The following is a 26,594-nucleotide window of genomic DNA, read 5'->3' on the forward strand; positions in this document are numbered from 1 at the left end:
GACTGCAGCCATGAAATTAAAAGACATTTGCTCCTTGGAAGGAAAGTTATGACTAACCTAGATAGCATATTAAAAAGCAGAGACACTACTTTGCCAACAAAGGTCCATCTTGTCAAAGCTTTCTATAAAGAAAGCTGAGCACCGAAGAATTGATGCTTTTGAACTGTGGTGTTGGAGAAGACTCTTGAGAGTCCCTTGGGCTGCAAGGAGATCCAACCAGTCCGTCCTAAAGGAAATCAGTCCTGAATATTCATTGGAAGGACTGATGCTGAAGCTGAAACTCCAATACTTTGGCCACCTGATGCGAAGAACTGACTCATTTGAAAAGATCCTGATGCTGGGCAAGATTGCAGGCGGGAGGAGAAGGGGACGACCGAGGATGAGATGGTTAGATGGTATCACCAACTCAATGGGCATGAGTTTGAGTGAACTCCAGGAGTTGGTGATGGACATGGAGGCCTGGAGTGCTAATAGTCCATGGGGTTGCAAAGTGTCAGACACTGAGCGACTAAACTATCAAAATTACAAACTGACACTTAAGAACATTCCCAGTTAAGTGGAGAAGTAGGCTGATGTTAATAGAAATGATTAGGGAAGGTCAAACCAGGGTCTCCTGCGCTGCAGGCTGATTCTTTATCAACTGAGCTATCAGGGAAGCAAACTTAGTTGCTTTATGATCCAGCAATTCTACTCCAAAACCACTGAAAACTATCTCCACATAAAAATGTGTACCTCGATGCTCACAGCAGCATTATTTCAATAGCCAAAAAGTAGATACAACTCAAATGTCCATCAACTGATGAACGGACAAAACAAAATGTGAACTATCCACCACAGGATTATTTGCAGTAACAAGGGTTTCATTTGGACTGGATACTGACACAGGCTATAACAAGAATGAACCTCAAAGGCACTGTGCTGAGTAAAGAAGCCAGACACTGAGGTCACAGATTGTATAAATCCATCTGTATGAAACGTCCAGAATAGGCAAGTCCACGGAAAGTGGACCAGTGAAGGCTGAGGAACGGGAACAGAGGCATGATGACTAGTGGGTTTCTTTTTGGGGTGATGAGAATATCCTGGAATTTGAATGTGGAGGTGAATTTGTGACTTGGTGAATAGAGTAAAATTACTGTAAACGGGTTAACTCCATGGTATGTCAACTATATGATAATAAAGCTCTTATTAAGAAAAACAACCTGCAGTATAAGGGTTTCATTTGGACAGTGCTGGGAAGGTCATTCTGTTTACATCATTACCTCAAATTTTGTACTGTGTTATTTTTTCAGGATAAAAACCAATGTTCTTAAGAGTATTTCACATTCCACACTCATTGAAACAGAAACACTGGTGCCCACTCCATGGCTCTGCTTTTCCAGTCATTGTCTATGGATGTCCCCCACGTCAGCCCCTAAATGCTCAGTCCTGGCCGCCCCTCCCCAGGTCAGGCTGCACCTCTGGTAGATGCCCTTCCTTGGAAGCCCAGCACAGAGGCCCCACGACCTCTGCCCTCTCCACCAGCCACAGTGGGGCTCTGGCTTGTCCCCTAGGACAAGCCCTAGGGTGTTCTCACCCTAGGACCTTTACACTTGCTCTTCTCTCTGCCAGCGAGGCTCCCCTCCGAATATCCACGTGCTCACAACTCCACCTCACCAGCAAGGCCTTTCCCTACTCCTTAGCACCCTCTGCTCTGTTTGCCTCCACAGCCTTGTTACCACCTGACATCTTGTATTCCACTTTTCCCATCTTTCCCCCATTGGAATGTATATTCCAGAACAGAAAATGCTCTATGTCCTGCCTGCTTCACTTATTTCTATTGTAGTTGTTACACTGTTATCATAATTTCTTAATTTTGTTTCCTGTATTAGAGCCTTAGCTCCCTGCAAGCAAGAACAAAACCCTTGTTGTTTACAGAAAGCAACATTCCTCTTCTGGTATTTCAGACCACGTCTGAGTGTGACAACCTTTCAAGCTCTGGCACCTTGACTCCTGCTGGGTTTCACAACCTGCCAAGGGACAGGGCTGTTCCTCCTTATCCAAGTTGCTCTGTAAACCACGTGTATCTTTGCTCAACCACGCAAAACAGAATGCATCTGGAGCTGAGTGGCTCCTCTTCACACAAGCATCCTGTCAAGAGTCCAGGAGCCCATGCCACTCTCTTCCCTGGCGCTGGCTTCCTCAACATCTTCGAGATTCCCTAAGACTGACTGACTGTCCAAATGAGGTATGTGCCCACTCCTGGACTGATCACTGAACTTTCCACTCAGACCACAAGGTTGAAGTGAGCTGGGGTACATTCCAGTGCCCTGCAAGTGGGGCAGCCCCATCCACCTGGTCTGCGAGACTGCAATCCAGCATTTGAGAAAAGAACATGAAGGAGAAACCGAGCAAAAGCACCAAGTCCATCTCATCCTTTCACTCACTAGGTCTGTACTTTCAGGGATGAAGTGCTGGCCATTGCAGGGATACCCAGCACTGCCCTCAAGTAACCAGAAGCCTGGTTTGCCTTGGAGCACAGTAACTGCCCCTGCACACTTACCACCCAAGAGCGCTTCCTCCCAAGAGCACCCCCACGTGAACAGCAAAACACGTGGCCCTGCAGCCCTTGAGATAACGCATGGTTTCCCATTTCACAGTTAAGGAGACTGAGGATTAAAGTGGTGGTGGGGGGACTTCCCTGTGGTCCAGTGGTTAAGAATCTGCCTGCCAATGCAGGGGACAGGGGTTCAATCCCTGGTCAGGGACAATTCTACATGCTGTGGGGCAACTTAGCCTGTGCACCACAACTACTGAGCCTGTGCTCTGGAGCCCGTGCTCTGCAACTAGAAAGTAGCCCCCACTCACTGTAATCAGAGAAAGCCCATGCCCAGCAACCGACCCAGTGCAGCCAAAAATAATTTTAAAAATAAAGTGATGGGGAGGTTTCTCTCAGCTCCCTGCCAAACTGCAGGCTTTTCTGACTTGGTCACCTTCTCACTATATGCTTCCAGCAAATATGATGTCAGCCCTCCCTACTCCTGTCACCTCCAGCCCTATATCCCTACCTCTACCTGCAGTGTCCACACGTCAAGTTCCAGCTCACAGACATCTAGCTGACAGCAGCACTTGCTTGGGTCCACATCTGGATGCTTACCCATATCCGGTGTTCTGCCTCTTAGACCCAACACTAAGCACAGCCCGTCCTTTGCCTGCTTTCTTCCTGTAACTTTCTCTTCACTAGTGACACCCTCCTCCCATGTGGCACCTTGGCCACCCCTTACCACGCCCCACAAGCCCCCCATTCCCAGTCATTGCTCCCTCCAAACACCAGAGCCAACATCCAGAAAGCAGTCTCCCTGCCTGGCACGTGCCTGCTTAGCCCAAGGCCACCCCATCAGACAGGCTGCCTGGCTCTGTCCAGATGATCTGACCTCTACCAGCCACCCCTCACCACACTGCAGCTAAAGCTGAGCCCTGGCTGATCCCTTCTCATTAAGACTGGTCTAGAGGTAGGGATGAGTCACCTCAACCATCTTTCCATCAGTGCCTGGCATGGCTCAGATGGTTCAAATGGCAGCGCTGGCTCTGCAGTGACTGACTGTTACAGGGCCACCCCTTAATCACAGTCCTTCCTTGTGACTCACTCCAGCCTCATCCCAAACATGGAAGCCATCTGAGCTGCGGGCCATGGCAGCTGCTTCCGGAAGAGCCAAGGCACCGGTTGCTGTTAAGGCTGGGGTGACTCTCCTGGCCCATACTTACCCCTCCCCATAGTCCCTATTCTCAAAAGTCTGTCACCATCCCCTTCTCCTCCTGCCTTGTCTTTCCAGCATCAGGGTCTTTTCCAATGAGTTGGCTCTTTGCATCAGGTGGCCAAGGTACTGGAGCTTCAGCTTCAGCATCAGTCCTTCCAGTGAATACTCAGGGTTGATTTCCGTTAGGATTGACTGGTTTGATCTTGCTGTCCAAGGGACTCTCCAGTCTCGAGCACAATTTGAAAACATCAATTCTTTGGGGCTCAGCTTTCTTTATGGTCCAATTCACAACTGTATATGATTACTGGAAAAACCATAGCTTTGACTATATGGACCTTTGTCAGCAAAGTGATGTCTCTCTCTCTGCTTTTCAATAAGCTGTCCAGGTTTATCATGGCTTTTCTTCCACGGAGTCTTTTAACATCAGAGCTGCAGTCATCATCTGCAGTGATCATGGAGCCCAAGAAAATAAAATCTGTTACTATGTCCACTTTTTCCCCTTCGGTTTACCAGTAAGTGATACAACCAGATGCCATGACCTTCGTTTTTTGAAGGTCGAGTTTTAACTTTTTTCACTCTTTCACCCTCAAGAGACTTTAGTTCCTCTTCGCTTTGACATTAGAGTGGTATCATCTGCATATCTGAGGTTGTTGATACTTCTCCCAGCAATCTTGATTCCAGTTTGATTTATCCAACCTGGCATTTTGCATGACGTACCCTGCAGGTAAGTTAAATAAGCAGGGTGATAGCATACAGCCTTGATGGTACTCCTTTCCCAATTTTGAACCAGTCTGTTTTTCCATGTCTGGTTCTGTTGCTTCTTGGCCTGCATACAGGTTTCTCAGGAGACAGGTAAGGTGGGCCATCTCTTTTAAGAATTTTCCGGTTTCCCTCTAGCTGGGTTGTAGGCATAACCGAGTGGCTCAAAGGCATGTCCTAGGAGGGGAGGCCCAAAGAGATGTCCATGCCCTACACCCCAGGGATCTTGCCTCCTCCTGAACCATAGGAACTGCATGGCAGGTCACACTAGCATTTGGGCAAGTAACATGACCATCTTGCTCTAGTCTGTCCCAGGAGGGGTCCAGATGGGCACCAGTGTCTGCCTGTCCCCCCAGTTCCCTGTGGGTCAAATGAGATTCTACCACAGCTCCCACTAGCTACATCTCCAAGTACATAATTAAGAAAACACCGAATACAGTGATCTTTCCTTCATGACACAAAAGATGAAAAACACACAGGGATTATGTTGCAAAGTCAGAACTACTAAACCCAGATTTCTGAGAACCAGAGCACGAGAAAGAAAGGAACAGCTCAACCCAGCAGTCACCTGAAATCGGCCAGAAGCACAAGGTACCCCACCTTTCCCCGCCCCTCACCTTGCAGTACAGGCAACGAACAGGTGGCTGCGTGTGAAGGACCACTGCTCCACATCCTCCCACCTAGGGGGGATGAGGGGGTGAGAAAAAGGGGTTTGGATCTGTGGGAACAGCGTGGCAGCCAGCATCCTCCTGCAGAACTCCAACCCACAGGCCAGGTGCCATGTGCCTGGCAGGCCTGCCTCATTTCCTCCTCAGATCCCATGTCCCTCCCATCTACCAGATCACACCAGCATTCTGGCCCAGGTCAGGACCCTGAGAATGGGATGAATTAAACAGTTCCAGTTCTACACACATTTCTATTTTATTATGGCAAAGGTGAAAACGCCACCTTCTCCACAACAACAACCAGTAAAAGTTATCCCAAAAATAACTCAGTACAAAACAGGTCTGTTTCAGAATTTAAAAAAAAAAAAAAGGAAAAAGAAACCTTTACATGAATTTTAAATCCTATTTTAAAACATAAAAGAAACAAATCCATCATTGGCCACACAGCCCCAGTCTGTCACCCCCTCCCGCCAGGGAGCACGGACGAGACTTCTGGGTCCTGGTCCATGCACGGATTTGCTGGTCTGTTTAACTGGTGTCCATCTGAAACAGAGGAAGAGAGGTGCTCACTCATAATGAGGCCCTCCTCCAGTTGGTCTGGGACTGACCCTCACCCAGCCCTCCTCTGTGACTTACTCTTGCATTATAAGCATCCAGCTGGGCATCTAATTCTTCTGCGGAAAGCTGCTGCTTTGAACTCCTGCCGGTGCCTCTGCCTCTGCCCCGGCTGCCTCCACGGGTGCCTCTCCGGGTGCCGCCGCCACCACCGAAACCTCCTGAACCACGGTTTCTAGTCATCCCACCTCTATTTACACTAGCAAGAAAAGGAAACTTTGCTCACATGCCTGGAAGACCTGCAGCGTGAGGAGACACCCCACAGGCCAGCCCTGACTAGAGAGGCCCCGGAACTCACCTCTGTGCAGGTCTCCGCTGCGTGTCAATCTGTGAGGTGACGAGCTGAATGTTCATGGGGCGGCCTAAGGCAGAGAACACAAGAGGGCCAGCTCCTGTTAGAGGACTCTGAAGCCTGCTAGGGGCAGCACCCTGGCCTCCATGCAAGCACTGGAAAGGGACACTGCATCTTGATGCTCCCGACGAGAGGACAGCCTGGAAATGCTGGTGGGAGAACAGCCCCACCAGCGCCTCCTCGCTCCTTCTCATCCAGTGCAGGTGGGTGTCTGTCGGGCGTCCAGGGTGCCCAGGAGCAGAAAGGTACCTTTGTCTTTACGACTACAGCCCCGCACTCAAGAGTTGTACTATGGTGGTTCTGAGAAGGCTTCACAGAAGTGAATCTTCCGGAAGGAGCTGAAGGAGGGGAGGGATGTAGCTTGCTGGATGGGGATTCACAAGAGGTTGGTCCAGATGTGTGGGGCAGCATGAGAGGTGGCAGTGTGGAAGAGAGACAAAGGGGCGAACACAAAGTGTCCTCAAGCAGAGGGGACCCTACTCTTGCAGGGATGGGGCCAGCCTCTGGCTCCGCAAACTAGCTACAGCGCTGCAGCCTTTCTGGGTCCAATCCCAAACGCACCATCCAAAGGAACGCCGTTGTACTGTTTCATAGCTTTTAGTGCATCTGCCTTCCGCTCAAAGTGCACGTCAGCTGTTCCTAAACTGCGGCCAGATCGGTCGTAGTGCACAGCCGCCTTCTTCAGAGTTCCGAATTCAGCAAAGAGCTCCTGAGAGTCAGAAAGAGCAGTTCTTAGTAAAGCAATTTTTCTTCTGGTGGCCCAGGGACACTCCCTGGAAGTGTAAACTGCTTTGGGGTATTTCCCTGGGAGGAAGACATACATGTGGTGGGGCAGGGCAGTGGCGGTGGGACCTGGGGTATGGGATGGGACAGGTGGGACAGCAATTTCCCGGAGCAGCTGGGCCCGAGGGCTCCTGCCCACTTGGGAACCTGACATCTATACCACGATGCAGGTGAAGGATCACAAAGCCCACCAATGAAGGGCAAAGATTTAGTTGCTATCTTCTTCAACAAAGGAATATTTACAACACACCCAAGGACTGTGCCAAGAAGCAGCCAAGGCCAAGATCACAGAGCAAGGGGCTCTATCCACTTGTGGACCAGCTCCAAGGGCCCTCTGACTGGGAGCCCTGACCCAGCCCCTCCCCCAGGGCAGATTCTGGCTCACCTTTCCCTCTCCTCCTACTCAAGCCTGCCGCAAAGCCTGAAGTCAAGCGCTGCCATGGAAACTGCCCTGACCTCAGGCAGGCTGGGAGTTGGAGAGGGAACCCAGAGTGTGGGGCTACTCCGGCCGCAGGCACACAGCGGGAAGTGGAGTTCACCAAAAGCGGTTTCCAGTGGATGCCAGAAACCACCTTAAAAAAAGTGTTGAGACACTGTGAGTGCTCACTGGCCTTGCTCTGCCCTCCCAAGGCAAAGTAAATGGCTGGGCTCTGGGAAATTGAACCCAGGAAGGCCCAGTACCCTGCCCAGCCATCTCCTGGACTGACCCCCAAGATGTCATTACTTAACCATTTTAGGCAGCAAATTTAAAGGCCTTTAGGGTTCAATCAAAAAAAAAGAAAAGAAAAGGAAAAAAAGAAAAAGGGGAGGAAAGAGAGAAAGGCAAAAAAAAAGAGGCTTCAACCAAAGATGTTTGAGAATCATGTCACTAACAAAACCCAGGAGGTGAGGATAAGTGAGAAGACAGGAGATGAAATTCCAAGTAAGACATAGGGCTTAAGGCCAATGGAGCCAGAGTGGTGCTGACACCATCCTGCTCTGTGCTATGTCAGTTCTACAAAGGAAGTGCTTTCTCCTCCCAACAAACCATTAAAACAAGCAAAACAAAGAAAACAAGTAGCCTAGCTCTTCCAGGAACAGAAACGGAGCACAGTCAACCAAGCTTCTGTCAGAAGAGCTTGGGCAGAGTGCCTTCATCTACAGAACACGTTTTAGCAAGGAAGAACAGCAGCGCCCCAAACTAAGCTGAGGCCTTGTCTTCCAGCACAAACTGACACATTGGTCAGGCTTTCAACTCTAGCTCAACCTCTGCTCTGCATTCCTGGAGCCCCTCACAGGGAACAGTGGCTGGCCCTTCGGTGCCTGGGAGAGCTTGTTGTCCCAAGGTGTGTGTGTGGGGGATTCAGGGCCAAGTCCCAAACGCCACAACCGATTCCGTGCGGAGTGACCCGCCCACCAAGAAACTCCAGTCCCTTACCTGAATATCAGCGTCGGACACTCCAAAATCCAGATTTGACACCAGCAGTTTCCCACCGGTCTCCACGCCGGCACCACCCCCAAAACCGCTATCGAAAAGGTCATGCTGCCATTTGTCAGGAAGTTGTTTCGGCTGAGGGAAAAGAAAACACAAGAACAGAAAAAGGTCTGTGAGTCTCACTCCAGGGCTCGCCCTCGCCCTCACGGCCACAGCAAGAGCCTCCCCCCATCTCGGCGGGGAGGCAGGCGCTGAGAGAGACCCGCAGCCCCCGCTTCTCGCCCGCGTCAGGCCGTACCCGGCCGCCACGGCCACACGTCCCGCAACTTCTCGGTTCCCTCCAACCAACTTCCCGCCACCGGGGCGGCCGCGCCAACGGCCCCTCAGCCCCCCCCGTGAGGCCGGGCGCCCCGTCAAGACAAAGGCCGCCAGGGTCTCCGCCTTGGTGCCCGGCAAGCGAGCGACGTTCCCGCCCGCCGAACCGGCCGGCGCCCGCGCCCCCCGGCCCAGTCGGTCGGTCGGCCGCCCGGACGGCCCGCCGGTCGCCCGTGCGCCGCCCTGCCGGTTCGCTCCCTCGCCGCGGCCCGCCACCCTGTCTCCACACTCACCCTGCTATAGGGCGCCGGCCGGTTCCTGCCGCCGCCGCCCGCCGCGCCGCGGGCGATGGCCGGCCGATTCCGAATGGGTCCGCCGCCTCGGTTCACTCGCGCGGCGGCCTGGGCTCCGCCGCCGCGGCCACCCTGGGAGCCGGCCCGGCCGCGGCCCCTGCCCCCGCCGCGGCCGCCTCGTTGGCTCCGGTTCAGCTTAATGATGTCGTCCAGAGACATATCCATTTTGTCGGCCATGGCGGGCGCGGAATCGGCCTCGGCTCGAGCCCGCGCGTCAGCACGTCGGCGCGTCACTTCCAGCGCCGCTCGGGGGTTTTCCGGTGCCGCGTCCTCAGAGCGACCGCGGATTGGCTGCGGGCCTTCGGCGTCTCAGGGGGCGAGGTCGCGCGTGCGCGCTGAACCACGGAGCTCGGCGGGCGCCTCTGAGAAGTGCCGAGCCGCGGCCACAGGCGTTTATATACCTTCCCGCGCGGGGCCGGCGCTGCCAACTGAAGGCGGGTGGTGCCGCGCGCGATTAGATCGGCGGGGGCGCGGCCGTTGGGGGCGTGGCCGAGCGTGGCGCCTCTCCCTTGCCCCTCCCCCACCGCACCAGGAACCCGCATCCTAGTCCCGCGGCAAGAGTGAGTGCGGCCCGTGCGGCCCGCGCCAGGGTTGTTTCCGGGGTGACCTCGTAGGGAGCGGGCTTGGGTCTCCATCTCTCAGCCCCGTCAGCCCTTTCGGAAGTAGCGCACGGCGCGTTTCTGCGGTTGTTAAAGCCGACGAGCCCTTCTGCGGACGCCGAGGCAGAAGTGCGGTGTTGGCGAAGGACCAACACCGGTCCTACCGGTCTTCCCGAGGACCCGGCCCCCGCCCCAGCCCCCTTGCAGACAGCTCTTACTGCCTTTCGGCGGCCACTGTTGCCTACGCTGGACCCCCGGGGCGACACCCCTTCTTTGGCTTCCAGGTGCCGTAGTTCTGCAGACTCAGCACAGCCGGGTGGTCTCTTCCCTCCTCGCAGGCTCCTCGCGCCATGAAGGTGAAGATCAAATGCTGGAATGGCGTGGCCACTTGGCTCTGGGTAGCCAACGACGAGAACTGCGGCATCTGCCGGATGGCCTTCAATGGCTGCTGCCCGGACTGTGAGTGTCCCCTGCCCGCTGTCTCTCGAGCTGTGCCTATCATCTGGCCTTGGCGTGTCCCCAGAAGTACTCGCACAGCGTTTCTGGGGTTTGGTTTCCTCTTTCCAAGAAAAGTTGACAGAGAAAAGCCAGGCTATTTCGGCCCATATTTGTACAAAGATCCCGTCAAAAGTTTTGTAAGGAAAAGAGCACAGTTTCCTATCCTGATAAAAGTCACTATGAGACCCGTGGAACACAAAAATGTGTTAAGACATTGTATTTGAAAATTTCGAGTCAACAAAAAAATGTAATGTTACAAGGTTTCCCCCTCAATCCAGCACATAAATGATGAATAACACGTTTTCATATCTGGCTGTTTTTGCCCAGCTGTTTTAAAGTAAATGCTAAATATCTCCTGCATTGTCAGGCAGGTTCCTTACCACTGAGCCACCAGGGAAGCCGCAGCAAATGCTAAATGTAATGCCCTACTTCAGTGCTGACTTTTACCCAGCACCGTTGTCACTTTAGACAACATATTGCCTTACTGTTGCCCCTCATTCCTGGTCCTTGTTCAGATTTCTTTAGTTGTCCTCAAATGTCTTTATTGTTGGGTGGTGTGAGCCAAGACCCAAGGTGTGATCACTTTTTCCCTTCACTACTTGATCTAGAATAGTTTTGCTTCAACTTCTCTATCGCGTTTTAGACATCAAATTATTTGTTTTTATTTTTCTTTATTTGTTTTTGGCTGCGTAGGGACCTTCATTGCATTGAGCAGGCTTCTCTCCAGTTGTGTTGCATGGGCTCAGTTGTCTTGTATCATGTGGGATTTTAGTTCCTAGACCAGGGATCAAACCCACATCCCCTGCACTGGAGGGCAGATTCTTAACCACTGGACCACCAGGGAATTCCCCGTAGACATCTGATTCTTTCAGAACATGTTGTCTTGCAAAATGCCTGACCTCAGGTTTTATCAGATTTCATCTTTGCGTTGTCTTTTGCATTGTTCCTTTGTTTCCAGTGTGTTCTGTGAAGTGAAAGTATTTGGGTCAAAAGGAGATTTTCGCACCAGTGAATTTAGTTTTTAGTCAGACACAAGTGAACCAGAAGCAATAGGAAGGGTCTTAAGGCTTTGCCTAGGGATCGAAGGTGTTCCTAAGAGAGAAGTGAGATTTGGGGACCACTGAGAAGTCAATGACCAGGCCTGTCCTGTGGGGCCGTGAACATCAAAATAGTACTAGATCTTTGCTTCTTACAGTGAAATTCAAATAATTGATTTTAGTGCAAATATAATTTTATCCTAGTCTTAAATCTTTACATCTGGGAGAGGAAATCTCATCACCCATGGGCTAATCCATCCTGATTTAATCAGGCTGGGATATAATCTTAGGAAATCAGTGATTGGTTCTACTTGATGAGGTTTTATGTAAAGGGAGAGAGAAGAGAAGCACAAGGTCTGGCTTGGTTTAATCCGTTTAAAACCGCCCTTTTTTTTTTGTTCAGTTGGATCTTGTTACTACATGCAGGCTTTTTCTAGTTGAGGCAGCACTACTATAGTTGCCGTGGCTTCTCTTGTTGCGGAGCACAGGCTCGAGGCGCACAGGCTTCGGTAGTTGCATTGCTTGGGTTTAGTTGCTCCGCAGCATGTGAAATCTTCCAGGCCTAGGGGTTGAACCCGTATCTCCTGCATTGGTAAGTGGATTCCTATCCACTGTACCATCAGGGAAATCCTGAAACCACCCTTTCTCAAAGGTACAACACAGGTTATGGGTAGGTGCTTGCAACTTTCTCAGCAGCAGATGTGGCTTCTGAAAAGAAAAGCCCTAGGGTAGCATTTATGTGGTCATGCCCTTGACCCAGTGTGGGTGAGTGAGCCTGTGTGTCAAAGATGGCACCAGGGGTTGCATGCAGCTTGTGGAACCCAGTGTGTGGGGCTGCCTGAGGTGTGCTGGGTGCTGGGAAGAGGGGGGTTGAGGCTGAACTTTGGACTTGCTGGTTGTGAGCCAGCTGTAATGATCAAAGTGTTTGGTCAGCCCAGGGCGCCTTCTATACAGATCAAGTGATGCTGGATTTCTCTGCTGAGATGGAATTCCTACGAAAAATCCAGAGTGACTCAGACTGTGATAAACCCGCTCCTTGTCTCAGGGCTTTGTGAGTGAAAGTCTTACGGAGAGGATCCCACCGACGCTTAGCATGAGTCACTGTCAGCATGGAAGGTGGTGTCAGATTCCCCACAAATGGACATGGTGGCTAGGGTACCCCTGCCAGTAGGCTAGCTGGCCCCTGCGCATCCTCTTATATCCTCTATTTGTAAGGGCTCTAATGTGTTAGGGGTGAGTCCAAGCGTCGTTCTGCTGAGGTGGGCCCCCCGGGGGGGGGGGGGGGGGGGGGCCCCCAACCAAGAGAAATCAGGTGTCACACTCTGTGGCCTCCTGGAACAGGGCTGTCCACCTCGCCCCCCCACCCTGGCCTGGGAAGCAGAATGAGCTAGATAGTTTTGTATTTGCCAAGTAAATTGGTTTTTGGTTGTTTTGTCATAAAAGATTCAGAAAAGGAGTGATATTTTGTTTTAGAGAGGATTACTTTTAAAAGATTGGGGGTTTGGTGGGGAGAAAGGATCCATGTATATGTATAACTGAGTCCCTTCACTGTTCACCTGAAATTATCACAATGTTGTTAATCAGCTCTACCCCAATACAAAATAAAAAGTTAAAAACAAAGATTGCGAAACACTGCCCCAAACAAGAGAGTAGGAAGATGGCAGTGCCCATCTGTCTGACTCCATAGGGTGGATGTACCACTGTGGGGCAAGAGCTGCTCCCAAACTGGGAAGGAGGTGCAGGTTTCCAGCAGCGATTGAAGGATATTTAAGACCTGGCACCCACACCAGCCTCCTGGTCGGCATGCTCCCTTCAGGCAGTGGCAGCTGCCCTCGTGAGTCACGTGGCCTCCTGTCTGTCCCTGGGATGTCGGTGGGGTGATAAGAGACTGTGGAGCACTGTGAGGTTTGGACAGATGCTCAGGTCAGTGTTCCAGCTCCCTGTGCAGCTCAGAGTAGGTGCTCCATTAGGTCTTGAGAGCACTGTGGCTTCGCCGTGGTGTTATCCTTTAACACATTGTACAGTCACCTCTCCCTGTGTCTGGTGTCAAGAGAGAAGACCAGGACCACAGCTGACCAGGCTGGCACTTAGGAACTACTTCGTGGACAAGATGTCTCCTGTTCACCCCAGCTTATCTGGCTGGTGCACTGTGTGCCCTAGTGACTTCTGGATTTGGCTCACGCTTGATAGGCATGAGGGGCCCCGTGGCAATGCTTTGGGGGAATGGCCCCCTAGAGGGTGGTGGCAGCAAGCTGCAGCTCCTGCTGCTCATGGGGACCTACCTGCTGGGGGAGGACATTGTGCTCTGCCGGCACCAGCTGCATGATGGGGTTTTCTAGATTCTTAAAAGTCAGACTTGTTTCTCTTGATGCCAGGCCCTCTTCACAGTGGCAGCACATGCAGGTGGGCTGGAGGGCCAGCACCAGGTTCTCTGGACCTCAAGTAGGATAGAAATGAGGAGGAAACGGGAGGCAGTGCCACGTCACTCCCAGCGGCCGATGGGCTGAGCCACAAGCCCCTGTGTCCCCGACCTGCTCCCTGGAACTGAACTGGGTCCCTACTGCCTGGGGATGGCGACATCTAGTTTCTAAGGCCCCGGCTCACCTTACCTTGATCAAGAAGAATGGTTTGCTGCTCAGAGGCAGGTCACCTGTGCAGGCGCCCTGACACACTGATGTAACCTTCTTGGCATCACAGGTGCCAACTGGCAGAGCTGCGGTGTGTCTGCAGATGGGCCCAGGCCCTGGGGGGCCAGTGGGCGGGCGTTCAGGCCCAGCCAGAGCTCTTCCTGCTGCTGAGCTCCCGCGTGGAGGCGGGAGCAGCCTGGGTGGTCTTTGCAGAGGTTCAGGTAGAGGCGGCTGCTTGGCCGAGTCTGTGGTTTCCTTCCAGATTCCTGTCCTCTCTGAGCCCTGAGGCCACCCTGGGCATGCTTCCCCCATCGGACTTGTCCTGTGCTCTGGGTGACTCACAGGTCGTCTCGTCCCTCCCGCAGGCAAGGTGCCGGGTGACGACTGCCCGCTGGTGTGGGGCCAGTGCTCACACTGCTTCCACATGCACTGCATCCTCAAGTGGCTGAACGCGCAGCAGGTGCAGCAGCACTGCCCCATGTGCCGCCAGGAGTGGAAGTTCAAGGAGTGAGGCCGTCCGTGCTGCCCGATGCCCCTGCCCTCGCCTTGAGACGGCCTCACCCCCACAGTGGCTCTGGGTGGCTGTCTCCTCCATGGGGACGGTCTCCTCTGGGCTCTGACAGGGTTGAAATGAGGATTGGAGCTGCGTTTGTTTTCTCCCATCACAACATTGACATTTTATCAAATAAATAAAACTCATTAAACCACCTAAGCCTGGCCGGAGGCTCCAGTTGCTTGTTTTCTTGGTGCTGAGGCAGCCTCGGTGTGCGCCAGTATGAAAACTCATGAATAAACATCCCAGTGCGATGCCGAGAGGCCCTGAGTCACACCCCTGGAGAAGAACAAGCCAGGGATCAGCCAGAGGAGCCAGGGTGGGAGGAGTGGGCTCAGGCTGGAAGAGCCTGGTGGGTAGAGAGGCCGGGGCCCGCCTCTTCAGGGTGGTCGCTGGGACCCTGGCTGGACACAGCTGGCAGGCACTGCCATGCTTCCTCCCTCTGGAAGGCTGTCCCCGAGTAGGTGCCGGCTGTGCTAAGAGGGCTTTGTCGAGGCAGCTGTGGTCGGTGGCTTCAGTCCCTTTCTCCCAGCTCCTTGGCAGGGCCAGTGTCCTTGACATCAGCACAGGTGTCCGAGGGTCTCCCCATCTAGGGAAGTCAGCCCTTGGGACATCCTTCGGGCACCTCTGCTCCACCTCAGCCCCCCGATAGGGCGGGGGCAAGGAACCCAGCCCTAGGATTTTGAGCAGCTTCTGGATGGCAACCACTGTAGGCTGCATGTCCTGTGAGCATGGGTTCCTTCCAGTCTATTCTCGATGACCTCCCCCTGCACCAGGGGTCACTGCCCTGTGTCCCTGTAACGCCTTCTGCCCAGTGGGTAGCTGGTTTCTGAGCATCAGTCTCCAGGGGAGAAGGCAGGGCGGTACATTGTCTGGACCATTGTGCCCAGAGGGAAGGAACCCTCAAGGAATCTGGAGGTTGTATGCTCCTTGCCCAGAAACCCAGCTGCCAGGGTCCTTGTCCTGGTGTCTGTTCTGGGAAGGCACGTGGCCAGGGTGTTTGGAAAGTGTGAGCAGGAGGAGGGGCAGCTGAGTAGGCCTCATGTCGTCTGCTGTGTGCCCTCCGTCTTGGGCTCTAAGCAGTAACTCTGAATTCTAAATGCCTGTCTACAGTGTGTCTGGATCCGTGGTCACTGAGTTCACAGACCAGTAGGAAGACCAGCCCTCACTGAGAGGTGGGCAGTGGCAGCTGCAGAGGATCCCACAGGGTGGCCTGGCCTCCGTCTGGCCTGCCCCTGCTCACCTTCCCTCCCTGGAGTTGTGCCTTCCCTGGGGAATTCTCCCTTGTGACAGGAAGTACCCACATGCCTAGGGTGCCAGGCCGTGAACCGAGCCTCCAGGCTTTTAGCCCTGGCACACCGGGACAGGTGCCCTCACCCCAGAAGTCCAGAGCTTGCCACAGGTCATACAGTCCTCTAGGCAGGCCACTCCCACTTCGCTGCCAGGTGGGCTCCTCTCCATTCCTTACTGGGTTCCAGCCTGGTCCTCCCAGGGCCTGCGTGGTCCCCTCAAGCAGGACACAGAGCTGCCTGCCAGGCCCAGCACACACCCAGAGCCCAGCCATTGGCTCCCTCCTAGGAAGCTCAAGAGGTCTGCCAGTTCCTCCCATAATCGTCTCAGCTCTTCCTCTGCCACAGTGGCACAGGGTCACAACACCCACCTCTGCAAGGGCTTTCCCCTGGCCTCCCCTCCTCATCTGTCCTGTGAGCCATCCTGCCAGCTCTGTTTGAGGACCAGATCAGTGGTGTAAAACGTCTCTCATAGTTGTGAAACCTATCGTTGCCCTCCCCACCCCCGGCCCTCTTAGATTTCAGTGCCTCCTCCAGAAGCCGGGTCCTCTGGTCAGCTCCCTTTAGGGTGGGAACTGCTCCTTGTCCCCGGGGTACAGGGAGACAACTGCTCCTTGTCTCCGGGAAACGGGGTACAGTCCCCGGGGGGTGACTTGGGGCTGGGGCGCCATCGGACTCGTTGAGGGCTCTGCAACACCGCCGCCCCTCCTCCCACTGAGTCGGGACTAAGGTCTGTGGGAAAGGCCCGGGGGCTGCCTCCCAGCAAGAGTTCAGTGGGCCAGAAACTGGGAGGTGGGCATGGGTGGGGAGGAAGGGGGCGTCGCATTCCCCTCAAGCCCTGGAGCATCTTTCTCCAGCGTGCCTCTGTGCCCAAGAGGCTCTGAACCCCGCGCGGGCTTCTCCCTCCAGGATGCGGAGGCCCGTGCATCCCGGCGCCTGCCCTCGCGCCCCGCCCCGCCCCGCCCCGCCGCAGATATAAGGCGCGGGTGCTGCCGTTCCGCAACCCGCCGCTCGCTGCCACCGAGTTCCCCCATGGCCGGGCCCGCGATGCTGGTGGCCGCCGCTCTGGCGCTGTGCTTACTGCTGGCGTCCCCCGGCCTCGCGTGGTACAAGCCGACGGCGGGGCCGGGGTACTACTCCGTGGGCCGCGCCGCGGGTCTGCTGTCCGGCTTCCACAGGTCGCCGTACGCACGGCGCTCTGAGCCCCGCGGGGGCACGCGATCCCTGGGAGGGGCCGGCACCTTCCGGGAGATGCGCCCCAACCTGTGGAGTCTCGTGAGTAATGGGCGCTGCTGGGTGCGGAGCGCTGGAGGGTGCGGGCGCCCCCTTATCCATCCCATCTCGCCCCCAGGCCGTGTGCGTCGAGGAGGTCACCCCCAACCTGCAGAGCTGCGAGCCACTCCCCGACGGCCGCGCCACTTTCCAGTGCAAGGCTGACGTCTTCCTGTCGCTCAGCGCCTTGGACTGTCGCAGCAAGTGAGCCCCGACCCCGGCACCTGGACCCGGCCTGAATGCCCCGGGCACCCATGGGCAAGCCCCCGCCCTGGCGCTAGATGGCACCCAGCACCGCCCATCCATCCCCATAGTAAATGGCTTAATGAATAAATGACTTGCAGCCTCTGGAAGGTGGGCACAGCGGGTGGAGTGGGCATCTCCTCAAACTCCACACCCATACTCTGCTCACCTAGACCTGCAGACAGCAGCCAGGTTACCAGGTTGCACAGAGACACCTGTACAGGAGCTCCCAAGAACCACTGCTGGTAAAATGCTGCTGGGAACTTTCTGTGGGCCTCGGGCCATATCAAACCCAGACATCTTCTGGAGCCCGGCATCTGGTTCTGCAAGGCTCTGCTCCATGCCCTGCCTCCTCCCTGCTTTGTTCAGGCAGCTCCTGGATCCTCCTAGGAGGTGCTGCCTGGGTCCCCTACTAGCCATCAAGTCTATCACGCCAGCTCATAAGTCCTACCTTGTAATAAGCCTCCCCTAAACACCCCACACCAGGATGCCCTCCTGCCTCAAATGCTACATTTCTTGAGGCCTCCCTTACTAGAGCACCCCCCAAACACCTCAAAGTACACAGCATGGGACAATACTTGTGCCAAATGAATGATAGGCTGGGCCCAGCAAGAAGGGGAAGGCAGCTAGATGTGTGGCTCCGGGGCTGGGAGGGGCTGTAGCAGGCGGGGGGATGACAGAGCTGAGAGCTGGGCACACCCCAGCTGAGTCCTGAGTCAGGCAGCTGGCTCCTCCCAGGCCTGGGAACTCTGTTCTTCCCGATCTAGACCCGCAGAAAAGCGGTATCCAAAGCCATGGGTGCTGCCGTATCTGGAGAAGGGAGGGGCTGGGCAGGACCATGGCTCCTGAATACAACTGCCTTGTGCCAGCCCAGCACCCCTGCCCCACTCAGGCTAATTACCTAATTCAGTTGTTGGGATCTCCGTAGGTTGATTTACACCCTGGCCCCCAATGAGGCTGACCTGAGTCCCTTAGCCTGAGCTCTGGCCCCAGAGATCTGGAGCTTGTCTCAATGATGTCCCCCACCCCATGGAATGCCTTGCCACCAGCTGGGCCTCAGGGGACCCAAGGGAGCTGGACCCACCAGCCAGCCCTCTGCTGAGGCTGTGGGTGAGACCCACAATCCTGTTGTATCTGGGTGGGCAAGTCTCTGGAGGCACCCACCTCCTGGACACCCAGGCTCCAAGTCTTCTATAACCACAGTCCAGCTGGGGGGGGGGGGGCTGCCTTGTTGCTGCTGCAGGCTGTCCCCCAGTCCTCACCTTGGGGTGCCACCCAGCAGGGGGTTCTGAACAGGCCTAGGGCTGACTCTGGTCTCAAGAGGAATCCACTGGCTGCTCCTGTATCCCCTATCCGCCCCCGCCAATTTACGGGAACTGGCTGATCGCTGCCACCGGGGGACTGGAGTGAGGCGGCTAATACCACTGGGTTCCTGAAGTTGGGGCAGAGGTGCGGGGAGGGCCCGGTGCCTCTCAGCTTAGTGTGCTGCCCCCACTGGGAAAGGGAGGAAAGGAAGTGGGGCAGGGGCTGCCCCGAGAGGCTATGTGCACTGACAGTCCCCCCAGCCCCTCACTGCAGCTGCCTGCACAGGTTCTAGACTCGACCTTAGCCAACAGAAAGGACAGGCCCACCTTCCAGGAGTGAAGGCTGGTCTAGGACTCCCATGGTGCCAGGCTACAGGGTGCTCTGGCCCCATCTAGCCCAGCAGCTGCAGGGCACAGGCCATTCTGGAGAAAACTGGAAGAGGACTGAAAGAACATCCCAGTCCTCACTCTTCGAACACCAGAGCCATCAACCACAGCCACTGCGCCCCTCCTTTTCCAAAGAGGTGACTGGGGTCAGCACCCTACAGCCACTATACTGCTCCAAGTGGGCCCTGACTTGGGTGCAGGAGACCCTGAGATTCTGTGGACTTGGCCAGGGAGCAGCCCCCAACTCCTTGGATCAGAGAGCTCTACGGGGACTACAGGGTGTCAGACTCTCACTTTCCTCACGACACACCCTGAGGCCAAAGCCACTCTGTTGGTCCTTGCCTCTCTCCCTCTTTTGTTTCCGGCCATCGTGAGAAGCGGCAGGGGAGCCTGGATCTAGGGCGTTTCTTGCTGTGGCCACCCACCTCCTTGTCGGGTGCCGGGGGGCAGGGCCAAGGTTTTCTGGTCCTGGCCTGCAGGATGGACAGCCTGATGCAGAGCCCCTCCCAGCAGGTTTATTTGGTTGCACACCCCGCCAGTCAGGTACAAAACCAAGAACAGTCTCTGGGGAGGCTGATCCAGGAAACCAGGTACAGCGTCTGGGCACCGGGCCCCAGGGCAGAGGCCGCCCATGTGGGAGGTGGCCTGGTCTGCACCCCGAGGAGGAAAGGGGGCAGCCCCCTGGGTCACTGCTCCCTGAAGCTTGTTTGAACTGAGGCAAGGCAAGTGGGAAGGCCACCTTGAGCTGGGCAGTGGAGGGCATACAGGAGCTTCCCGAGGGGGCAGAGGGTGAGCAGCAGCAGGGCCAGGAGGATGGAAGCTGGGTTTTCCATGGCATGCAGGGTGGCACCCCTCTGGTCGAAGGTGTCCCCTGCCCATCTTGCCGGCTGGGCTGCTCCACTGTGCTGGAAGACCTCTCTGCGCAACTCGGCAGGAAGGGCAGGATGGCCTGCTGCAAGACAGGTACCTTGCAAGCAGGGTGACAGACCATGTCCTCCGCACCAGCCCTTCTACAGCTGGGTGGTTGGAGAAGAGGGCACTGCAGCTTTGTTAAAAACTGAGCCAAGCTCTCAAGGCAGGGTTGGGAGAGGGCCAGCCCCTCAGAGGGCCCCTGGCATCCTCCCACCTCTCGTCAGAAGTCACAGTCACTCTCCCTTTCGGGCTGTGCTTCCTGCCGCCTCATGGCCTCCTGAAAGGCCAGCTCCTTGGCTTCCTTCTTCTGATTCCGGGCCTCGTATTCCAGCCTGGGGGCCAGATGGGGTGAGGTGTGCACCCAGAGCCAGGGCCTCAATGCCACCCTGTGCCCCCAGCACCCCAGCCAGGACTCACCTGTTCTTGATGATACGCTGGACGATGAGGTCTGTGGTGAGGTCGTTCCCACTGTCAACCTGGCAGAAAATGCCCCTCCTTTTGGGCTCCTGGAGGCCAGAAAGAGGGGAAGGAGGTAAGAGCCCTCCCCTGAAACTTGGGGAGCCTGCACTGCCGCCCTGGCTCCAACGGCCTTTCCCTGCCACCCCCACCATGGTAGGTGTGATCACTCGCACTCAGTTCCCGCCTCCTTAAACCATGAGGCCACCAGCAAGGCAGCTGTCACCTCGCCCATTTCCCAGATAAGCATGGTGAGGCACAAGGGCATCAAGTGGCTGGGAAGCACCAGACAGTGGCCATGTCGTGTCCACTGAGGGCCCTCTAGGACCCACCTCGTATGGGTCAGAGCCATCCTTGTCAGGCACAACTTCCGTCTTCCCGTGACACACCAGGTCCACCTGGGGAAGAGGCAGGGGTCAGGGAGCCCTCCCAGCATCACCCTACATGGTCCCCTGCTCCCTGAGGGCCCTCCCCAGTGGGGTACGGCTCAGACCACTGGCCTGGCCCCACTCGGCCCAGGTCCTCCCTGGAAACCGCCCACCAGGAGCCCCACCCTCACCTTGAAGTGGTCCAGGAGCTCTGCTGTGACTGAGTACGGGGCCCCAATCACCACTTCAGATACGTACTGGGTGGACAAGAAGCACAGCTGGTCAACTAGGACTTGTCAGGCAGCAGGGTAGGGGCTGAGAGGGGGCATGGTGGAGCCCCAGACTCATACACCTGGGAGGGTTCCAGGGGGCGTGAGGGGTGGGGTGATGGGGAGGAGCAGCTCCAGCCTGGGAAGGACAGGCTGCTGGTCTGCCCACCGGCTCTCACCCGGCAGGCCAGCACACTCAGGGTCCGCTCATGCAGGTTCATGATGGGGTAGTTCTTCCCCTTGTAGTGGTTGACCTCCTAGAGCCAGAGCAAGGTTGAGTCAGCTGGCAACCTCGGGGCCGGTGTGTTTGTGTGTGTGAGGCTGTGCTCCCTCCCAATAATCCCTCGGGGACGTCTGCCAGTATGGGGAGGCCCTGATGGGAGGCTCTCCCTGGGTTTCTCCCTGGGCAGAGGCCCAAGCTCACCACCTCTTCCTTACTTGTGCCCAACCCCATCCCTGGGAGCCCTTCCAGAGTCCCCACACTATCAGATGCCCTGGGGTGAGACCTGGTCAAAATGCAAGCCAGCGATGACGTAGGGCCTCTCGGCCAGGCCATACACCTTCTCCAGGAAATCCACATGCCCAATGTCTGCGCCCAGGTTAAGGAGCGAGGAATCAATACAGAGCAGCCATCCACAAGAGCAGAGGCTCAGTGAGGTCCCCTCCCACCTGCCTGCTCACACCTCTCCCTGCCAATGGCTGTGTCTCTGCACCCTACCCCAGCTCAGGGTCCTCGAGAGTCAAGGAGGCCCCTTGGGGCCCACTGGGGAGGATGTGGAGGAGCAGACAGAAGACCTGGGGCAGGGACAAACCCCACCCAATCCCAGAGGATACGGAACAGGTCAAAGGCGCCAGCCACATAGATGACTGTCTCCCCAGGCTGGGGCTCCTTTCCTGAAGCAAACTGGATGATCTTCTGGGATGTCTGAAGAAACTGGGACACCCCTGTCCAGGGATTCCGCCCCCCGGGGCACTGCAAGCCGAGAACAGACTGGTCAGTGAGAGAAGCCTTGCAGGCATGTCCTTTGCCTGTGACCACCCTTGGGCCTGCCCACACCCGCCTGTCCATCTGCTCTGGGAGGCATAGGTGTGAGGTGGAGGGAGCAGGTACAGGGGTGACAGCCAGGACTCCAAACCCCTAGCCACTGCCGGCCACTCGCTTGTTCACTCTGCTGTGCTCCCAGGCAGGCATTTCAGGCAGGGATGCTGAGGGCCAGCTGGCATTGCCTGGTCCACACCGAGACCCTGGTGGGCGGAGCACCTGTGGCTGGCAGGACTGAAGTCCTGCCCTGTGGCCACAGCAGGCACTGCAGCCAATAGCACCTTGGCTTGGCAACTGGCCCGCCTGGAAGAGGCCAGTGGACACAGCCCTCGTGGGGACCTGGCACCCTGAGGCCACCGTCTGGTCACCTGGGAGGAGCCTTCTGAGCAAAGTGTCTCCCCGGCGGGTGTCGGGTGAGGGGGCTACAGAAGGAGAGAGGACCAGGCCACCTGGTTAGAGAACCCTCATTCACACGGTGGCCACTGGGACCAGCCAGCCAGCAAGATTGGTGGTCAGTACCCAGAAAGCAGGGAGCAGGGTAGAGAGCGAGAGCCCCTTTCCCCAGGGGGTGGCCTGGGGGTCAGGCAGTGGCCCAGACAGTACAGGAGACATTTACCTTGCCAAAGCTGTCTGCATACTCCCGGTACTCGGAGGACATCTCCTGCACAGAAGGGTACAGGGGTGAGAGGCCCAGCCCTCCAGACGCAGCCAACCCCAGGACCCCAAAGCTTGCAGTTCCAGTGCCCTCTGAGGGGCAAGCGTAGGGTAGGCGATCCCTCCCTCCCAGTCCCGCTCCCACCTGGCTGCTGTGATGCGCCTTGGTCACCAGCAGCATGCGGCCAACGAGGTCTGTGGTGGACACCCCCTGGGTGCGCTTGCATTCTCTGGGGACAGAGGTGGGGTTGGGGCTCTCATCCTGGGACACACGTACAAGGCTGCCTCCTAAGGGCACCTAAGTTGCCCCACCCAAGAGTAAGGGCAACTCTGCTTGTGGCTGAATCTACCATGGTCCATCCCTGGTGGCCTTGCTGTGCATAGACCATGCGCTTCCTCACTATTCTTGGCCAGGATAGAAAACCAACACCCAGAGGGTGGAGGGACCACGGTCATTTTATCAACCAAACGACATGACTGGACAGAACAGGATTATCAAGCCTCAAGTTCGCAGACCATCCGAGGGGGTGGCTCTGATCCTGTTCGGCCTGCTGACGCCCAGGTCCTGCCTCACCACACACTCTGCCAAGGGAATCTCAGGCCTTACTGCCCAATTCAAGCTGCCGGCCATGTGGCCTTTTCAAGAGTTACTCATAAAAGCCAGCTTCCCAGTCGAACCCCAGGTCTCCACTGCTCTGCAGCCACCTGGGGCCAAGAGGCTCCCGTACTGGGTGACCCAGGTGCATGGCACCCCCAGCCATTGCACCACACCCTCACAAGTCACAGGAAGCACAGGCTGCAGCCCGGACACTGCCCTCACAAGCAGAAGGCGCTCAAGGGGCCCCAGGAAACCCACTCCTCTGAAGGTGGGCCAACTGGCAGCTAGAGCTTACCTGTACCTTCCGGCCTGCTTCACTTCCTCGTAGGTGTCCCGGCCATCTACGGTCAGCGTGATGTCATCTAAGGGGTGACATGCACGCGAGAACACAGAATTTAACCCAAAGCCACACAGACCTCCAGGCCCATACCTTCACTCCAGGCCTGCCCTGGTGTGCGTATACTCCTTTCTGGAGAAGGACCCAAAGCTTCCTCAGACCCTCAAAGGGCTCCATGCTCCCCCAAGTGTGAGGCAGCCAGCACCTCCAGACACCCCTCTGATGGTCAGGTCCTGAGCTGCTTGAGTCCTCAGCCCCTGGGATCAAGTCCCGTCTACTCACTGCCGTGGACGCAGAAGTCACAGTTGTACTTGTCCAGAGTCTCCAGTGTGGTGACATAGGGGGCTGCCGGCACCACCTCGTCCACCCACTTGATGGCCTGCACCATCTTGTACCTCTCCTCCTGAGTGAACACCGGGGGCCCCTTATGCTTGGCGATCTCCTCTACAGAGAGAGAAGAGGGCAAAGGACAAGGTGGGTGACTCCTGGAGGGCTGGCCACAGGCTTGCCGGCCCCTCCCAGCACTGAGCAGGGTCTGCAGCCACACAAAGGCTTGTGGAGGGAGGTTGTCTCTGACCGGGCCCTCAGCCCATGAAGTACCAAGCAGCCCTGCTGTCCTCTGGTACAGGCGCTGGAGATGTACCTGCTGGAAACTGCACGCCACCCCCCGCCTCAGTCCATTAGAGTTCCAGGTATAGTCCGGGTTGCCTTTGATGGCTGGGTACTCTGTACTCAAAGGCCTTGGGAATCAGAAAGCAGGTAGGAAGTGGGTGGCATACCCAGATGGATCCACTGGACACCCCCTACACCCAAGCTCATGACAGGATACAAGATGGGAAAGCTATGGGCGGCCTGGCCTGGGCTGGGGTTAGGGTGAGCTTTGCAGAGCTGTGCTAATGGGGAGGATGGCCTAGGCCCGGCCCTACCCTCCACCAGGACCTGTGGGGTCTGTCATAGGCACCGGCGGTGGGGGGCGGGGGGGGGGCAGGGGCACAGCGGCGGGCACAGCAGCCCGGCTTACCATCAGTGTGCACACCCACGATGAGGTGGTCACCCATGGCCCGGGCCTGGCGCAGCTGGTTGGAGTGGCCATAATGTACCATGTCGTAGCTGTGGAGAGCGCAGGGCTGTCATCCCCGTGTTGGGGGTGCAGCTTTGTTCCTCTGCAGTGTCATCAGGAAGCCCGCCAAGAAGCCACCATGGGAACTGCCCCCAGGGTCCCAGTTGGGCTTTCAGAGAGAGAAGTGCTCAGTTCTCCTTATCACCAGTCCCTGGGCCCAGGGTCAGACTGAGCAAGTGTGGCTGTGCACAGGGACAGGTCTGGGAACCCTGAGGGCTGGTGAGGACACAGAACAGTCCCTGCTCCCCATACCTGGAAGAGCGCTCTGCCCTTGGCTCCCATGGGCAGTCCCTTTAGGGTGTAATATAAATGTGATAATTCAAGGGTACAGTGCACTCTGTACTACACTGAGACAGCCATGCAGTCCCTGGAGCCAACACACAACGAAGTCTAACCAATGATCAAGGGCGATTGCTGGCTTTAAAAGTTCTGATTGCTCCTCATGGCCTCTGGAAACTCAGTGAGGCTTTGCTCCCTGGAAGCAACAACCACCTCCCTGTCACCTGGGGTTCTAGAGCATTCATCCTCAAATTCAGGTCTGGTTAAGAGAGAACGCTTAGCCGAAGGCCACACATAGCACCACAGCTCCACTTGAGTTGTCATGGGGGTGGGGAGACCCCCACTTTATGGGCTCAGGGGTGGACCCTCATGCTTGCTCTGCTTCCTCCCAGCCTTGTATTGCCTTCTGAGTAGGTGAAGCTGTCCCTGCTTCTCCAGGTGACCAAGGCCACCAGGTATACAGAACCATTCTACTCAACACCACCTGCTAACACCACCACAGCACACCGGGCCCCTGTGGGGCACAGTACTCTGGTCCTGGGCTAAGGGAAGAGGGGAGTCTAAATTCAGGAGCCTGGCTGGCCCTTGTGCCCATCTGACAGGCTGGGCAGAAGGAGGGGTGCATAGCACAGAATTCAGGGTGGTCCTGGGTCCAGGCCGTACCCCAGTCACTGTGGCCTGCTGGGGGTGGGGCCAGGCCTGGCCAGGGCCAAGGTCAGAGTCCACAGACAGGAAGCCACACCCCCTCCCCAAGGTGACTCAGGTGAAGGCACAGAAGTATGGCAGCCCCGCAAGCTGGCTGCTGAAGCCCTGGGCTTGCTTTCTCTGCTTTCATCAAATAAAGGTCTGAGAAGTATTCAAGGTGGCAAGTTATCACTAGACGTTCACTTTCCTCTTGTCCCCCGGCAGCCTCAAACCTGTCTTAACACCACCACTCCAATTGCCTGGCTTGCCAAAGAAGAGAACAGTTTGGCACTGTAACTTTCCTCAGATGGATCCAGGAGTCTGAGGGCTTCACTAGGGTCTTGACCAATGCCTGCACTGACACTTGCCCAAACACCCAGGAGAATCTTCCAGGTTTTGTCCTGGGCAAGCTGGGGACTGGACAGGGAGAACTCTGGGAAGACATTTTGGGTGCATGGCTCCCTCGGAGGAATAGTTCCTAAGGCACTGAAATGATTAAAGTCACCAGGGTTAGACCCGCAACTCTGGCCACTGTTGTGCATAAATCAGGCAGGTGGGACCGCCTGGCTGGGTCTCCCGCTTAAAGGCAAACGTAGGCAAAGGAGCACCCAGGAAAGGCGCTTGTGTAGGGATCCGCAGAAAGCCTTCAGCGACCCTCAGCCGCGCTGCCCGCAGCAACTCGAGTCTAAGGCTTCTTCCGCAGCCTGACTCCTTTCGCCCGCCGCCCCGAGCTCGCCAGCGGCCCGATTCCGGCGAAAGCGGCCACAGCGGTCGCCGCCGCACCCCCGCCCCCGCCCCGCGTCCCCCGCCGCGCTCACCAGCCGTCGCACCACACCCGCACGGCGCGCCTAGCCCTCGGGCCCGGCCGCTTGGCGCCGCCCGCCTCCCCGTGCCCGTTCCGGATCATGGCCCGGTGGCAGCGGCAAGGCACTATGCAGCCGGCTCCCGACTCCGAGCCGCCGCAGCCCGCGCACGCACGCGCCGTCACGCGGGCCTCACCCGCCTCGCGCGGCCAATGGCGAACGTCGCCCCACCCCCCGCGCGAAGCCCCGCCCTCTCACCACACATGCGGCCAA

The 26,594-nt window shown here is 56.5% G+C and overlaps 4 protein-coding genes across 10 annotated transcripts; 2 read left to right on the forward strand and 2 right to left on the reverse strand.

Annotated features, from left to right (window-relative positions):
• Positions 1-5,395: 5,395 nt before the first annotated feature.
• ALYREF (Aly/REF export factor) lies at positions 5,396-9,419 on the reverse strand. Of its 2 annotated transcripts, XM_040244860.1 has the most exons (6): positions 8,931-9,419; positions 8,326-8,457; positions 6,687-6,834; positions 6,072-6,135; positions 5,795-5,972; positions 5,396-5,701 (listed from the first exon to the last, which is right to left on the reverse strand). In XM_040244860.1, the coding sequence occupies exons 1-6, from the start codon at positions 9,165-9,167 to the stop codon at positions 5,687-5,689; spliced, it is 774 nt and encodes a 257-aa protein (XP_040100794.1). In that variant the 5' UTR covers positions 9,168-9,419; the 3' UTR covers positions 5,396-5,686. The 2 variants fall into 2 exon arrangements, with proteins under 2 accessions (XP_040100794.1, XP_040100795.1); XM_040244861.1 differs by lacking the exons at positions 5,396-5,701; positions 5,795-5,972; positions 6,072-6,135; positions 6,687-6,834 and adding an exon at positions 6,841-7,480 and having other exon boundaries at positions 8,931-9,255.
• ANAPC11 (anaphase promoting complex subunit 11) lies at positions 9,307-14,463 on the forward strand. 3 transcript variants are annotated; one of them, XM_040244884.1, is made up of 3 exons: positions 9,307-9,550; positions 9,928-10,048; positions 14,117-14,463. In XM_040244884.1, exons 2-3 carry the CDS (start codon positions 9,940-9,942, stop codon positions 14,260-14,262), a joined length of 255 nt encoding a protein of 84 aa, XP_040100818.1. In that variant the 5' UTR covers positions 9,307-9,550; positions 9,928-9,939; the 3' UTR covers positions 14,263-14,463. The 3 variants fall into 3 exon arrangements, with proteins under 3 accessions (XP_040100818.1, XP_040100817.1, XP_040100819.1); XM_040244883.1 differs by having other exon boundaries at positions 9,314-9,550; positions 9,874-10,048; XM_040244885.1 differs by having other exon boundaries at positions 9,342-9,424; positions 9,874-10,048; positions 14,117-14,460.
• Positions 14,464-16,625: 2,162 nt separating this feature from the next.
• On the forward strand, positions 16,626-17,199 carry NPB (neuropeptide B). The gene is made up of 2 exons (XM_040244882.1): positions 16,626-16,868; positions 16,945-17,199. The coding sequence occupies exons 1-2, from the start codon at positions 16,626-16,628 to the stop codon at positions 17,071-17,073; spliced, it is 372 nt and encodes a 123-aa protein (XP_040100816.1). The 3' UTR covers positions 17,074-17,199.
• A 2,093-nt stretch (positions 17,200-19,292) lies between these two features.
• PCYT2 (phosphate cytidylyltransferase 2, ethanolamine) lies at positions 19,293-26,507 on the reverse strand. Of its 4 annotated transcripts, XM_040244847.1 has the most exons (15): positions 26,337-26,507; positions 24,457-24,545; positions 23,718-23,879; positions 23,394-23,460; positions 22,646-22,730; positions 22,463-22,507; positions 22,215-22,268; positions 21,639-21,777; positions 21,311-21,393; positions 20,984-21,061; positions 20,727-20,792; positions 20,500-20,565; positions 20,129-20,217; positions 19,926-20,043; positions 19,293-19,751 (listed from the first exon to the last, which is right to left on the reverse strand). In XM_040244847.1, the coding sequence occupies exons 1-14, from the start codon at positions 26,423-26,425 to the stop codon at positions 19,932-19,934; spliced, it is 1,224 nt and encodes a 407-aa protein (XP_040100781.1). In that variant the 5' UTR covers positions 26,426-26,507; the 3' UTR covers positions 19,293-19,751; positions 19,926-19,931. The 4 variants fall into 4 exon arrangements, with proteins under 4 accessions (XP_040100781.1, XP_040100783.1, XP_040100780.1 ...); XM_040244849.1 differs by lacking the exon at positions 22,215-22,268; XM_040244846.1 differs by having other exon boundaries at positions 19,293-20,043.
• Between the last annotated feature and the right edge of the window lie 87 nt (positions 26,508-26,594).

Source organism: Oryx dammah, unplaced genomic scaffold (genome assembly GCF_014754425.2).
Source record: "Oryx dammah isolate SB20612 unplaced genomic scaffold, SCBI_Odam_1.1 HiC_scaffold_8, whole genome shotgun sequence".
Lineage (NCBI taxonomy): Eukaryota > Metazoa > Chordata > Mammalia > Artiodactyla > Bovidae > Oryx > Oryx dammah.